The sequence below is a fragment of the Lichenostomus cassidix genome, chromosome 1Aa (assembly GCF_008360975.1).
Source record: "Lichenostomus cassidix isolate B80296 chromosome 1Aa, HeHo_3.0, whole genome shotgun sequence".
NCBI lineage: Eukaryota > Metazoa > Chordata > Aves > Passeriformes > Meliphagidae > Lichenostomus > Lichenostomus cassidix.
The window spans coordinates 12,333,685-12,350,501 of NC_139480.1; the positions used below are offsets into that span (position 1 = coordinate 12,333,685).

A 16,817-nucleotide genomic window follows, 5' to 3' on the forward strand; every position below is an offset into this window, starting at 1 on the left:
TCCTTCGTTTACATTAGTAGTGTTGATGAAAATTGAATGAATGGAGTAAGGTCTACTTCAAAGAAAGCCTCTTTTCTTTGAATAGGAAAATTAATTCTAATAGTATAAGAGTGATAATAATATGCAGTGGTTAGAGACTAATGCAATGCACACTGTGTGCTGAAGAAAAAGGCAAAGGAGAGCCTGGTGCTGGAAGGGATGGGAGGAAGGGTAATGGGCAATGCAGTGGTTGAATAACCAAGTCAAGGAAATTGTGTCTGAACTACGAAACTAAGGGGAGAGAAGCCATGGTGAGGATAAAAATGTGGGAGGAGAACCAAGAGAAAACTGAGGAGTCTGCACATCATTATTGCAGGGAAATCTGCTCACTGCTGCAGCTGTCATACACTGCCCACTGCTCACAGTGTATGAGCATCTGGGTGATCATCTGGGTGATCCTTGCCTAAACCAAATCTGATGTTTGCAGAGAGACTGCAGTGACATCACATATTTTGGGGATGATAAATCCACAAAGTCTCTGAAGTGACTGTGTACAAAGCAAAGAGAATTGCTGGGAAAATCGTGGGAAACACAAGAGTTATAAGGATTTGGGAGACAATGACATAGTGGGGAAGCTGAGGGCCCATTCGGGGAAGTGGTGCAGGACATGGCTATCAGTGGCTGGATGGGAGGAGGCAGCAAAGGGATTGCCACAGCTGAGCCGCCAGTAAAGGCCTGGTAATGGGACATCTCAGCTCCTTTATTCTCTGCATACAACCAACACCCAAATTCTATTTTCTCCTTGCTCTGCAGAGTTCCTGTGAACTCAAGGACAGCACAAAGTAACATAAGGACTTACTGTTCTAACCAACATAAGTGTTGCTAAAATGTTGATCTGAGGTTAGGTTATGCTCCAAAATTGCAGAACTGTAAAGCAGAGAGGGGTGAAAGAATAAAAATTTCTTTTGTCAGCTCTCCTACTAAAATCTCAGGGAACAGCATGTCTGAAGAAGGACTGTCAAAGTCTGGATGGATATCTACCCACTTGTCTCTGCTCACCAAGGTATTTTCTTCTAGCAGGGAGAAATCTTGTTGCTTTGCCCGTATTCTCCTTGACCGTGTTGCCAGTTCAGACACTGACAGTCGTGTTTTCCCATTCAGCTTGCTTGTGCATGGCTTTCACCATCCTGGTCACTGCCAGCTCTTTGTCACTGCCATCAATATGTCTCTTACTTCCCTCTCCCTTCCTTATCTGTTCTGGCCACTCCTGACTGTCCTTGCCTGTGGTGTGCTCACTCTGCAGCCATGCCTTGGAGAATTTAATCTTTTTATGAGGTTTGTCATCACTTTATACTGATTACTCTGCATAATCATTTTTCCACTCTTGACTCATGTCCATCCAGCAAGTAGCCTGTGTGAGATATCCTTCCCATCCTCCTTACATCCCAAATGGTGATCCTGCAGACACTTCTGTTCCCAGGTGCCCATACACCACTCACTGAATCACTATTCTTTCATACTTGCATTGAACCTGTACAACTATCTCCTCTTAATTTCCCAGATGCTTTTCCTTCCAGACAGCAAAAACGTGGCTGGCTCAATCACTTCCATCCAGATCACTGTAGCACTCCCTTCTGATTGCCAGTACCTGTGGTACGTATTTCTAATTCTTCCTAAGTATAACCAACATCCTAGCTTGCTAGCTGACATTTTGTCACCTCTCTGAATCCCTCTTCCTACTTGCATTGAACTACAAAAAAGCGAAAACTTGAATATTGAAGTTGAAAGTTGAAATATTTTTCCCTCTTTATCACAGAGCTACAATTGATACCTTATATGAATAATTCAATTTATGCCCCTGACATAATGTTCAACAACTTTTTATTGCAAAAGCCATATTCCCAAACTCATAGGGAAAATACCCTTACAGCTCTAATGCCCCCAAGAGATGTCTTATGGGATTTTCTCTTGTGTGTTATACGACAACATATTTCCAATTTCAAAATCTTTATTTTAAATTGTTTGGCCCATGTTTCATTGTTTCTTTTCACACGGAAATATCACTGGAATTGTGCCAATGCAACTGAATCAGCACAGAAATTCCTTTCTCTCCTGTACCGAAAATGATGGATACCTTTACTTTTCACTGTTTTAATGAAGGTTCAAAGCAAAGTACTGTTTGTAGACAACAGATGACAACAGGACATTTATTTTTTACGTTATTCATCAAAAGGGTAAGCTGTGAAAACAATTAGATTTTTAAAGTTTTTGTGAGTCAAACACTTTGTTTAGCTATACAAATGATCAAATATTTTATGTGACAGGCAAAAGTTCAATGGCCTACTTCACAAAAGGGGAACACAGATTTTTCACAAGGACATGTGTGAGCTGGATGGTAAACAAAGCTTTTGCTGCAGGCATATTTCTTAAAGTTAATACAGTGAGGGTTGAAACTCAGCTTGTGGTTCTGACAGAAATGTTGGTTATTACAGGCTGATTTCAGGAATGTGCATAATGCGACTTAAAATTTTGTATAGTCCCAAACACTTAGCAGAGAGGAAAAGTGGGATTCCTGGATAGCTAATGGGAAGTAAGAAGCCAAAGGAGATATAATTTTCAAGAGTATAAATAAGATCCTGATACGAGGTTTTCTACAGAATAGCTTTTGTGAAGAGTAACACTGACATGCAGGTACAATGGAAAACCACAGTTTCCAGATACTTTTAGAATTATGGTGACTCTTACCTCCCTGTTCACACAGCTGTTGTGCTAAGGCATCCTTGAATATAACTTGGCCCCTATGAGTAGCTGTAGCCCTGTGAACATAAAAGAGACAACAATAAATAATGTAGTAAACTTACTTTTATATGTATATGTATATGTATATGTATATCTTTATGCATGACTAATCAAATCAGAAGTCCTATTCTGCTTTCTTCCTGTGTTCTTCTTTTTGTTCTTCTTTTCCCTTCTAAATTTATAGAATCATTTGCAGAGATGATTTTGTGCATAGGAAAAGAAAATTCCTAAACCAAAATGGCTGGGCTGGTAATAAAAATCACTGGCACAGGGATTCAATGAAGGATGTGTTTGAGATATGTCTATAGCTGCACACAGAGTTTCTATATTTGAGGCCTCAGAAGTTTCATCTAAAGAAGAATTAATTCCCTTTAGTGACCCACAGCTAGAAGACCTGTTGAAGTACCACAAAACGTTTCATTTTGTTTTCTCGTGATCAGGTACTAATACAATGCAATCTGATTTATTTTTCTCTTACAGAGCTCTCTTGCTAACGGTGATAGTTTTACTTTCTTTCCAATTTCTCATTTAATCACTCTTTTCCAAGTGCAGTACTTCACAACATCAGCTTTTTCTCAGAGATCTCAAAACCTTTAAGTATTTGAAAGTATTGTATTTCAAGTCCGATTTCCTTCAGCCAAAGTTCTTCCACTTTCTGTCTAGATTCGTACACACTCTTCATACATGTTTTTTAGCCTTTCTCTAATTAACATTAATGGACTCAGTATAGATCCATGTGAACCCCTTGAAACAGCCTCTCAGTTCAACAGCAAGATGGTGAAAGCTACTTTTTGAGTACAGTTTCTCAGCCAGCACTGTGCCCTCTCTAATGGATCATGCCTAGCTTGCTCATAAAATGTCAGAAAAGACCATAAAGGAACGGTCTGAAAATGAAAGTCAAAATGCATTATATTTTTCTTGGCTACTAGGCCAGTTACCCTGAAAAGGAAAAATAATAAAAGTAACACATCTAACACTAAATTTTTCACATACAGTGGATGCTCAGGGTAAAACCCATCTTCAAACTGTCAAAGTGCGAGTAAATGAAAGCTTCTCTGGGATCTACTTTGCTTCCTGCACATTTACAGAAAATCTATTGACACCAATGCTCATATCCTGAAATGTCAAACTAAGCTCACCTGATGCTCCTAGGGCTTTCAGACACTCTCTTCCTCTGCCTGAGGAAGGAGAGCTGTGTTGCCTTTTCCATCTTGGACTTCCAGAGGCAGATGTAAAGCTGGAGCCTTGCCTCACCTGGCAGTGACAGTATTTTGGCCACAGTCCCAGGACCACATCACCAGTGTGAGGTTGTGGTTGCAGTTCATACCATGTGCCCCGTGGAAACTATTTTAGGATTTTCAATACTTTCATAAAATACAGCAAAACTTCATGCCATAGTTCTATATTAGCATTTCTACATCTGCTGACATGACTAGTGACCATGCTAAGTACCAAGTAAAATAAAAAGAAATACATTGCTCCAGCACATAAAGGCAAGAGAGCTGAGGCTGTAAGTCTCATTTAAAAATATGAATGAAAATATTTATTAAAGCTATGTTGTGATGAATATGCAAAAAACTATAATCATTACACACACTTCTGCAATTTTCCACACATGTGTATTAAATCATGCAAGTCAGAATTGGACTAAACAGTCTCCAAAATCAAACACGTGCCCAGATTTCTTTATAAGGACCAGCTATGTTGGTTTTCTCTGGCAGCTGAAATGGCAGGGCATCTCACAGCCAGCTTTGGGGCCAATGCAGCACCAAGAGACACATTTTGCCTATGTGTTTCATTGTGGGAATTTCATGTATTGAGCTGCCCTGGCTCAGCATACAAGAAAAAGCCACACCTAAGGCACAGAAGGTATTTTGTACAACATTTCTATCCACCAAGCTGTCAGGGTGGAAGAGAGGGCTTTTTGCAGACAGTGGGAAAGAAAACTTTTATTAGCAGTGGACTGGGACCTCAGAGATGCTGTTTATGCAACAGCCCAGGATACAATTCAGAATGTACAGAACAATGATGGCAACCAGAGCACTCCTTTATGAGGCAGAGAAGAGCAAAACTCTTGGAACACAGACCACATGCAGAGGGGAGCTTGAGTATGTGTCTGAATGCAAACAAATACCAAGTAATACCAATAATACCAAACTCTGTACTGTTTACTGGATCTCTGCATGCGTGTGAGAAAAAAGGGATTTGGGCAGAGAGCCAGCAACCAGTTGAATGATCGGCATCTTTCTGTGTCTGTCATCCCTTGCTTGATAATGCAGACTAGGAGCCAATTATTGCTGCTCCATGGCAGGAGTGACCTGCACCCTGGGGACAGAGTGCCATGCAGGAGGGGCACAGCTTGCTGCAGCATGGGCTCACATCAGATTGGTCTCACCATGGGCGAATGTGCCGACAGCGCAGCTTCAGAGACTTGTTAAGGGTGCTGCTACTGCCAGTTTACCTGTATTATCTGCTCCATTTTCTCTGTATTTATGCTTTATTAGTGGAGCAAATGAAAATAATGCAGTGCAATTATGCACAAACTGAGCTACTTCCAGAAAGAAGTGAAAAACACACCTTTTCTGTATTTAAATTTCTCTGTTGGTGATGTTCCTACCCAACAGGTGAGGTTCATGGAACAGGATAATGAATTTGGATTCTTTTCTTGTAAAGGCATGTAACATATCCAAACCCATATCAATTCCTATTTTCACACTCTAGTTTAAAAACTACATAATGTTTAGGGTAATTATGACAAAAATAATACTGGCAGTGCCTGAAAGAAACTCCACTAGAGAAAGAAAATTATTCAACTATTAATGTGGTAAGATAGGAAAAGGCTGCAGGCAGCCTAGACCTAAATAAGCTACAGCTTTGCCCCTAAACAAGAGAGGTAAACACCTTTGTTAGAGAATGAAGCAGAGAATGCAGAGTGTATGACTAATTAGAAAAGGCACCTGTGGATAGTTTACTGACCCATGGTAATGTAATAAGGAACACCTGTTATGTATGTGAAGAAAGAGTATAAAAAGGTGTACCAGGGGATAATAGATTGCTGATGCCTAAGGCCATCTTGTGTGTCAGTGTTTGAGTCTGCTGCTGTATTAACTATGGGGTTTTGCTTTTGTGACATATACATACATCCGATAACTGAATTTTGTGCTTTTTTTGAAAAGTTTCTGTGCTGTCTTAAGTGTAATTAAATATTGCTTGGAGGAAGGGCACTTACTATTTGGTGTTACTCCACACCAGTCTACAGTCCCACTTGGACATTGTCTGCTATTTATTCCCAGCTAAAGCACAAGTGACTAACCAGATCTAATATATCAGTCAGCCAAAAGGCAAGATGCATGTTCCATATGTCCCCAGAGATAATTCCTAAGCAGGAATTAATCTTTCCAAAGGGATGAGAAACAAAAGAAAAATGAGAGAGAATAGGAACATTCTGACATGGTAAGTGAGAGCTTTGAGAGAAAAACAACTTGGAGGTAATAGGGTTCCTCTTTATATTAACCTCACTCTTCCATTAGCCTAGATGTATTTGTGTGCTTGGGGCTATGCAAGAGGGGATGAACACAAACAGACTACATCAGGTACTTGCAGTTCAAGGCATTGCTAACCCCATACTTCAATTACAGCAATTTTGTAAAGAATTTTCCTTCCTAAACCACAGCTATTCAAGTTGAAATCAGGTGCCAATAAGGACTTCCAGATTATCTGTCACTGAAAATAGAAAAAAAAAAAAAAGAGAAAAAGACTTGCTGTATCTCTAATTAAACTATTTATAATCCATGTCACCTGTGAAATGGGGCTTGAAGTGCCACCCTGCTCAAGTGCCAGCAAGCTTAAAAACACTTTTCAAGTGCAGTATTGCCAGCTCCTCTGAACATAGCCTCAGTAGTATCAATTTGTCTCCTGTGTGATGACACAAACCATCCCAGGTGATCTGGGAGGAAGAAACCCAGAGACATTTCCATGTGACAGGGAGTCCTCCCTCGCACCAGCTGTTTTTTGGATGCAGAGGCTGAGCTGTGCATCCAAGGGCAGAGTACCTGTCCTGGTTTCCCCCTGGAGATGTCACCATTTTGTGCCCTGGGGTTCACATGCCTAGTGCTCACTCTGCCCTTATACTATCTGCACCTCTCCCTGGCAAGGGAAGGCACTGGGACAAATTCATGCAGGAGGGAGCTTAAAAAAGGTTTAGGTGTCCTACCTCATCTCATGATGCACCAAAAAGAGATCAACAGGATCAAAGAAAAGGAGGCTATTTTTTTACCTGCACTAGGAGAGTTTAACCCTCTGCCAGCTACTAATGGTGAGTGGTTGCTTCTACTTGAGGAAATTCAGGGTGACATCCACAACCCTGGCTTCAGAGTGACTATATGAAGCAGAGATTCAACCCATTCCCCAACCCCACGGTGGTGCCCCCCAAAATCATGTCTGATGTACTGCCAGCACAGACTGTGTTGCTTCCCCACCACTGCAGGGGACACAGTGCTGGGCACCTTCTGAGCCTGGGCTGGAGCAGAAAACAAATCAATGCATACCCAGTGGCTGCTGTTGGCATTTTGTGTTGAAGTGTCTCATAGTTCACATTGGATTCACATGCTTTGCTAACATGCTTTTGTTAAAAGCTTTTGTTAACAGGTTGCATTTTAAAGAGTGTTTCAGCTCAGGAGAGCACAGGCAGGAGGCTGTGTGGAACTGACCCTTGTGTGCTGCCTCTGCTGCCTGGCTCTGCCAGCTCCCCCTGTGGAAAGGACACATGGCCACACTGTCCAGAGGTGCATAGCTGCCCTCCTTATGCAAATAAATGGGTTGATTTTTAATGCATTGTTAAATTTGCATGATCATCTCTGCAAGACTGTCTTGTTTAACCCATTGCCTTTAAAAATATATATTCTCCTCCAATACGGCCTGATTAAAGGATTTCTGAATAAAATAACTTTAAAAACGAGATGGAGAACAGCCCTTCTGGTGATTAAGTACATGGGGTAGTTGTGCACAGCCTTTCATGATGGGAGCGTGAACCACTTTCTTCCAGTGCCCTGCAAAGGTGATTTAATGACCATTTACTGTATGTGGCAGGAGGTGAGGTCAGGCTGGGGTGCATTTTGACTTGTGTTTCCTACCAGGGCTGGAACCTTCAGTGACAATTTCTTCCAAAGCAGTCAGACCAACATATTAAACCTGACTGGGAGATGGTGCTGGTTCTGGTGCTGAGGCCAGTAGGGAAAATGCACAGAGCACTTGTGGTTGCTGATCCAGAAGGTGCTTGGGTGGGAGGCTTCCAGCTACTGGTTAAATGCCTCCAAGTTGTTATTTCAGTTTTCACTTGACATGCAAGCACAGTCTAATTAAAGCAGCAGAAACGAGATCTGTGTGTTCTGAAATGCACATTTTGACTCTGCTTTTCTCTCCCTGTCCCCAATGGTTTCCTCACTGAGATGCTATAAAGAAAGTCATCTGTCCTGACCATATTCAGCTGAAATTGTCAGGGAAATTTGGCAAGTAAAATGCAATTACTTATATAGACATTTGTTCAGGAGACTGGAATTAGCACATTCGCTCTAAAAACCTCAATCAGAGGTGAAAATTCTTCTGGGGGAAAGGACTAAAACGGCCAGCAAAAGCCAGGGTATGTGCTAGAGGGCAATGAGCAATTGTTTCATTTGGGGCAGCTGTCCTGAGCTGAAGTTTGAGGTTCACATGAATAAATTATGCTCATAACTTACTTCATGGGTGAGCTGAGACTCCTTTGCCTTCACCTAGGGTAAATGCAAGAGGAACAAGAGCCACCTGACTTTGTCATTTGTCTCTGAATTTATCTCTGGGGACTTCATGTGTGGGAAAAGACTCAACTCTCAACCTAAAGGTTGATTAAAGACTGATTTAAGTAAACATTTAAGGACTTTATTTAAACAAGACTTGAATAAAACAAACACTCTCAAGTAGAAAAAAAATGAGAAGGGCCTACAGAAATTTCCTGCTGGTACCTGAAGGGAAAGATGGAGAGGGACTTACAAGAGCATGTGGTGACAGGACAAGGGGAAATGACTTCAAACTGAAAGAGGGCAGGTTTAAAATAGGTATTAGGAAAAAAATCTTTACTGGGAGGGTGGTGAGGCACTGGCACAGGTTGCCCAGAGAAGCTGTGGATGCCCCATCCCTGGAAGTGTTCAAGGCCTTGTTGGATGGAGCTCTGAACAACCTGGTCTACTGAAATGTGTCTCTGTCCATGGCAGGGGGTTGGAATGGGATGATTTTTAAGGTCCCTCCAAAGGCAGGCCATTCTGTGATTCTATTCTAGATTCTATAATTGTAACCCATATTACAGAGCATGGATCTAAGGCTACAACACTGGAAACAGAAGGGTGCACAGGCAGCTCCAGCCCCTACACATTACAATTTATATGAACTTGTTTTTGCTGTCCTACAGAGCACCAAACTTGTGCATGTACAAAAGATTAATCCAAAATAACTATATATATAGTTTAGGAAAGTGGCAAAACGTAAGACTTACAATTTAAACTGAATAGAAACATTTCCATGTTCCTTTCTCTTGTGTCTCAGAGACTAAAAAAATGTGTTTTTTTAAAATTCTGTCTAGTTTTATGTGACTGGAATGATTAGAGATTCTTGCTGACTGAAAGCAGATTAGGACAATACTTTCTTCTCAGCTACAGGAAATCCAACATTTTCATTAGTATTTTGCATTGTGTGATTATAAAGGAAAGCAAATTCTATTTTTTCTGTACTTGAAATAAAGGGTTATTGCAGTGGCATCTGCCAAGCAGAGCTCATATAAATAATAGAACAAGCATCCATTGTCTCTCTACTGACACAGCGCCAGCAACGAGGTCCCTGTTTTTCACCTTTTTCAGTCTTTGGGAGAAGATCCTGTCCTTGTTTAGGTTTTGCAATCTATTGTACTTTATTATTTAGTGAAACACTGATTGAATGAATTTTAGGTTTTAAATCCATTGAATATTTATAACTATCTGAAATCTATATTTAACCCTAAGCGAATGAATATATTGCATCTTTTTGGTATTAAATATACTGCTTTTCCTAAATTTTGCTTGTGTAATCTTTTAAAGCTTATATTAAATGAAGATATCATTAAATCACCTAAATTATCCTTCAAGAACAACAAAATCTTTTTCTTCTCCTGTATGACAAGAAGAAATGTTGCAGTTACTGTGGATTTTAAAATTCTTTAAATCTCTAAATGAACATAGAGGTATTAAGTAAATGGACTTGCAGTCAATTCCTATATGCTTCTACAATGACCCTTTTCTTAACAGCATGTACTAATTCAGTTTGGCAGTGCTGATCAGCTGGGGGGAGTTAGCAGAGGCCACAAAGACAGTCTGGGCTGGAGCACATACATTCTCCTGTGAGGAGAAACTGAGGGAGCAGAACTCATTCAGCCTGCAGAGGAGATGACTTTGGGGGAACCTGGCAGCAGCCACCAAGGGAAGCTGTGCAGCTCCTCTCCATTGTGGCTGTATTTAAGACCAGACTGGGTTAAAACTCTGAACAGCCATGTCTGGACATCCTTTGAGCAGGATTTTGGACTAGAGACCTCCTGGATCCCTTCCAGTCTGTATTTTACTGCAGACCCATCATTCTAAGGTTTTGCATATCTGTTAAAAGCAAGGAAATGAAAGCCAGGTTTGCATCTAATCAGATTAATCACCACGTATTTTGAGAACTGATTTTCACAGTACAAAAGAATTAACCAGTTCATTATGTTTAACACTTCGGATAAATATCTGTGGTATTGATTCTCCCTAATCATGAGTTTATGGCTGGGTATCTCAGAGTATCCAAGAGTACTTGGATACTCTGAGATACCCAGTACTCTCTGAGTATCCCAGAGTATCCCAGAATTGCCGGAGGTTTTATATGATCCCAGAAAATCAGGAGTTGAAAGGTAATTGATGCTCTGGGGTTTTCTGATGTGATAAATTTTTAAATGAAAGCTCATAATAAACATCATACTTTTAAAAACATTTAAAATTAAAAAGGCAAATCTGAAACAGCATATGAGATGCTGGGATGAAAAGAACATTAGTTTAAAAATACCCTAAATAATGGAAAAAAGGATTCTTTTACTGCCACCTTTTCAGTTCCTGCTCTCATGCCATCTGTACCCACTGTCCATTTCCCAGTTAAGGTTTCACCAGTCTGCTTTGTCCTGATTTAGCTGCTCACTGCTCCCAAAGGACATTGCCAGTAGCTGGGGATAAGCTGGATGACATGAAAATCTGGAGCCTCATCCCCCATATTTGCTTTACAACACACAGAGAGAAATCCTCAATAGCCAAATTAACTCCCTTTCTTAAAACCCACTAATTTCAATATTAATTACAGAGATGTAACTGGTGCATCCACGATGTGCAAATCAGCTTGCAAGGGTAGGACAAAACCTGCCTCTTTAATCTGTTGCTAGAAAAAATTATTTAAAAAATAAAAATTTCCACAGACTGCACCCCATAGCACATGGGGCAGGTTTCCCTTCCTAAAGCTTCACCAAACACTGAAATATCACACTCCTTGTCCAATGTTTCTTTGCAGTCTTCTCACCAACCTAAATGTTGAAAAACAAATGAAACATGGTAATCTTTCACAGACTGATCAAAATCAAACTAAGAGAGAACCTGATACAGTTGTTAGTGAAAAATTGTTATTCTTGCCCTGAATATGGTAAACTTACTTCTGCAAAAAAAATCCAGGGTCACTAATCATACAAAGGACAGTTATTTCTCCTGCATGGTTTTTAATTTTCATCCAGATTTATGACTTAGAAGAAAGCATATATCCCTGAAGACCATACGAGCTTACAAATAGAAATAGGCAGGTGAAATATTGCCTTAGGAGAATAATTAATTCCATCAGCCACTGAAAAAATGAAAAATCTGTGAAGTATCACAGAACTCCAGACAAAAGAACCAGGTGGAACAGCACCATGTACATGGCATAAGCTGGAGAGATTATGGTGAGGAGCCCTGGCAGGAGCTGCTGGTACTTGAAAAGCGTAGGAGGTTATTTGGGAGCTCAGAGTATTGAAGGCAAGGCTGAGATGTAGTGTGAGAGACCCTGGAAGTGCTGTGGGGTGGGTGCTATTGGGGTTTACTGTCCAAAGACATAGGAAATTTGGATTCATGGATCTTGCTGCTCACAGTATAGTTAGGCCTTTCTTCAACACAGATTTATTTTTCAGAGATGCCTATTAGAGGGCTGTCTTGGGGTTGGGATTAAGAGGCTCTCAGAGACCTGGATGCCTAAATCATATCCAACCCTTCCCACCTCAACCAGAGAGATAACATTTAAAAGATAAAAATCTGTTCTCTGTGTCCTTCCACAACTGCTCCTGTCCTCCAGCCCTGCTTTCCAAACTTTCAGCAGCTTTTAGGGCTGAACAAAGCTCTGAAATTTTGAGCTCCCCTTGCAGGGTGTTAGCCATAGCTCAGCATCCCTTGGATGCTTCCACCTGAGCTGTGGGTGGGAGCTCTGTGAGCCCAGATGGGGCCAGGACCCCTCTCTGCCCCTGCTGCCAGCTCCAGAATGGGTGAATTCAGCTGCTTCTGAGTCGTGGGCAGTTTTTTTCTTGCTCCATCCAGGAAATCATGGCCTGAAAACAAACTCACCTTCACACCCCAGAGAGCATCATGAGAAAATCCAGTCTGGAAGGACCTCAGGAGGTCTCCAGACCAATGTCCTGCTCAAAACAGGGCCAACTACACTAACAAAACACATACAGCTCTGCTATACCTTTCACACATTGCCTAACAGCACATCCAGGCTCACAGTTCAGGAATTTTTGAATGCTTTTGCATAATAAAATAATAATATGATCATCAAAATCATGTTAAACAAAATCTGCTGTCTGAACTTCACCTTGAATTGGTCAGTCACTTGACACAGGCATAAATACTCTGAATTTACAACTCATTTGGACAGCAGCCTCCCATATAATATACTGTTCCAACAATAATGAGTTTGAATCCATGTTTCTCACTAGGAAACAATCCATGATTTGTCTTACTCAGAAACAAATTACCTGCTGAGCTACATTGCTATAATATCTCCTTTAGATACGATGTGGATAATAATTCTTTAAGCCCATTATTAAAAAAGACATTGAAGTCTAAAACCTTTCTCTTAAAGAAATAATGAAGAGATTTATAACCCTAGCCTTGAAAGAAACCAGAGAAACAGAGAAGCTAAACAACAATGTAAGTACTTCCAGGATAGATGGTTGCTCTTGATTTTTTATTACTGACTAATTTTTCCTGAGTACAGATTTGTTTTCAGAAATCTCTTGCAGAATGAGCACAACACTAGAATGAATCTTTGTAGGAAAGTATCCTGTTGATGCTCTGAGATTCTTTAGCACCAACACTGGATTCCCTATGTCCCTGGTGAACAAAAAAATGGCAATACTGGGTGAAACACAACCAGACTTCAACTCTTCATTTATTTGCTAATGATAGTTTCCAATCAAAAGGAATGCATTGGGAATTCAGTTCAATAATATTGCCAGGAAGGTGAACTTTTCAAATACACACAAATAATTATTGCCTTTTTTACATGAAATATTGCTTGGGAGCTCAAATTCCCATGTCTGGAATCCCAAATTCCAAGTCTTACAGATGAAGGCATTCATTGGAGACTTGCACATCTGGTGCTGCACACAACAGAGTGGTGCTGAAAATTAGAGAAATTCATCCGTAATTTGTGTAGCTAAGAAGTTTATGGTTGATTAATAAAACATCAAACTTGAGCTAGCATTTAATGATAAAAGATGATCTCTTCTCATAACTGATATTGTAATGGGGTTTTCAGAGTGTTACAGATTCTAAGATTTTGTGAAAATACTGCATCAAGTAAACAAAACCAAAAAATATGGGTTTGTTCTTGCAAATCTCTCCCATTCAATGGAAGAACTTAGGGTTGTAGGTCCACTGTTGCATTTAGTCCAGTCTCCTCTACCCTTATGGAAGGGATACTTTCCATGAGCTGCTTGGGATGAATTCACAAGTGTCAGGGTAAATCGGACAGCTTTTCTAGAACCTTGGTTTTTATGAGCACTTTCTTTGGCAAAAATATCCCAAGTACTGGGTCCAGACAGAGTCCCCTGGAATGGGAGGCAGTGACATCCAATCTGTGACATAAATCTTCCCAGTGCAGTCTGAGTAAACTGACCAGACTAAGGATGGATTTATAACAGATATTGGATTTCATGAAGAGTTACAAAAAGGTACCACAAGTATAATTAGTGATTTCCCATTTTGAATGATGACCAAAAACCTGCTGATCTCTGGGAAAAAAAATCCCATGTCTGGGATTGGCTGAAATATTGAAAAACTACAATGGAAAAACAAAATACCATAAGCTAGAAGGAACCTTTTTGGTATGGATGAGATGGGTGTGGCTATGAGTCGAAAGAATTGAAGCAAGACCCATCGGAAAGATGGAAGGAATAGCAGTAAACTGTTAACTGGTAAGGGTGTTTGGACAACAGACATACAAATATAAATTTAAAAGAAAATAAGACATAGCCGAGAACAGCATCTAAAAACAATGCAGTAAAAATAGCAGCACTAACTGCAGTACCACTTGTTTGGCACATGCTAAGAAAACAGGCAGACTTCATCCACTGGCAAAGATAACTCCATGTTATTCCTGTACAAAGACTGCTAAAACCATTATACTGCAAACAACAAATAAAATGTTTTAAAATACAGCTGGTGATAAACAGCTTTTAGCTTCCAGGTGCATCCATTTCAGAGGATTCCTCAATCAAACAGCTTGTAGTAAGTTTGGATTCATTGCATGATATTGCTGCCCTTTTTATAAAATTTTTAATTTTATCAGCCTGAGGCCAGTCCCTTGCCTCTAAACTAAAGTCCTGGGTTTATGGATTAATAATATTCAGTGGACAAATGTTAACATGTACCTTTTAGCTTAAGAATTTCAAATGGTCTATTTATCTCTCAATATGTATTGCACCTGACCATTGTTCTGGCTGTATTATTGACTTCATAATTCCTCAACTAAGAGAAACAGAAAACATTGTAAATATTTTAAACGCATTTAGTAAACCAGAACATGAATATTTTCTGAGTTTCCATTCACAAATCTTTTCATCTGTGCTTACCACAAAAAATTTCATGTTGTCATGCTGTAGGGAAATACCTTACTTTTTTGCAGCTGTCAGTAGTGTTGTGGAAAATTGCTCTTCAATATTTCTCATTCTGATACTTGGTCTTTTGAGGAATTTACAATAAGAACGTGGTAAAGTGTGGCTAGCACAGGTCTTTACCATGAGAAGTCCTTTTGTGTTTTATAAATAAAGATAAGGTTTGGATGTTATTAAAAACAGTGTCCCAAGACTTGGACGGTGCAGACCTGGCCAATCAGGCCCAGGGGGAGGTTTTTGACTGACCAATCTGGGTGACTTTTGAAAACTCTATATATATGATGAAATCAAAACAATAAAGGCTCTTTCCTTCTTGCCACTGAGAACTGGATTCTTCTCTCTGCTAGCGGCTCAACAGCGACAGTAAAGAACTTTGACTTCTTGGTTTTAGGAAGCATGATTGAAACTGCTCTTTTTTTCCCAGGCTACTTCATATGTTTCATTATGCACAATAAAATACATTAGATTTCAGAAAATCTTTGCTTTTCAAATGCTAAGTTTTGTCCTGTTGAATGGTATTTTAAATGAACTACACATGTATTTCTTAATAGTCTCTTTAAGACATTACTCATGGTATGAAAAAACATTTATACCAGTTAACACTGCTGAAAATTGTATAAAAAATAATGAGAAAATACCACTTTAACTTTTGGGAACATACATTTAAAAGATCCTGTTTAAAGCCTTGCTTTCCTGAACTCAGGAATCCATGTCTGCATTCCTGGTGTCAGGTATGCTGAGCCATGCTGCTTCATGACAAGTATGGGTTTATTTGGTACTGCTTTAATTTAGGGTATTTTCCTGTGCCCTTCCATGCAGTGGGAGTGTTTACTCAGTCATTCCACACCTGAAGCTGGGAGAAGTGATTTCTCAGCCACAGTGATTGCAGCCATACTGGTATCATCTTTCTCTTGGTCTCCCAACTCTATCCCCTCCTGGCTGTGGAGGAGTTTGCTAAAACATGTGCTCAGCTGGAGCTTCTTGCCAAGCATGAGCTCAAATTCTTCTCCATTTGTGTATAATAATCCTTCCCAGAATGCTCCTCTATATTCAGACATGCAAGATGATATATTAAAAATACCTAAGATGCCCTCACCTTTCATTGGAATGGACCTAAGAGTTCAGAAATAATTAGTGCAGGGAGAAAGCAGGATGGACAGGCAGCATTTTCACTCCAGAAATACATCTTAGGCTACAATAAATTGAATTTCCCTGCATGTTTTGTCTTCCTATTTTTAACTGAAACAATCACCTTTTAATGCTGGTGACAGAAAATTTTAATATTAATGACTGTTTGGAAACTGGACAATTGCCCATGTACAGCAGGCGTTCATTTTAGAGCAGCACCCTCCTAACCAAAGGACACACAGCATAATGAAGAAAAATTACCCCAGCCACTGTTATTTTGGAAGTACTGGTAGATGAAATGAGCTTGCAGTTAATTCTTGCACCATTAACCTCTGATCCTAAAGGAGCTCTGTGGTCTTGAGCACATTAATGACATGAAGTAGGTACATGACAGCTCTTTGCTGAGCACCCTTTTGCCCAGCCTAGGGATGCCACAACTCACAAGATTCCCATTTTCTTTGCAAAACTGAGCAGAGGTGTTCCAAGCTACTCTGCTGCAGTTTGGGCATGGCTGCCAGCAGAGGTGGGAATGATGCCCCATGTGCTGGAGGGAAGACCTGGAAATCTCTGGGCCACAACCTCCTGAGACCAAGGGTTCCCTCAGAGTGCACAGACCTTCCCAAAATTCACCTTGACATGACCCAGCACAACCATGGGAGGGAAGGCTGCTAGATGTTAGGTGGCCAGGATAAAGCATTTT

The 16,817-nt window shown here is 40.2% G+C and overlaps 1 protein-coding gene across 2 annotated transcripts in view; it reads right to left on the reverse strand.

Moving 5' to 3' along the window:
• The window catches only part of RELN (reelin), a 272,354-nt gene that overhangs the window by 159,657 nt on the left and 95,880 nt on the right, over positions 1–16,817 (reverse strand). For both annotated transcript variants that reach the window (XM_085040349.1, XM_085040356.1), the window contains exon 4: positions 2,725–2,795. In XM_085040349.1, coding sequence (XP_084896475.1) covers positions 2,725–2,795 — 71 coding nt within the window. The remainder of the gene's footprint in view (positions 1–2,724; positions 2,796–16,817) is intronic.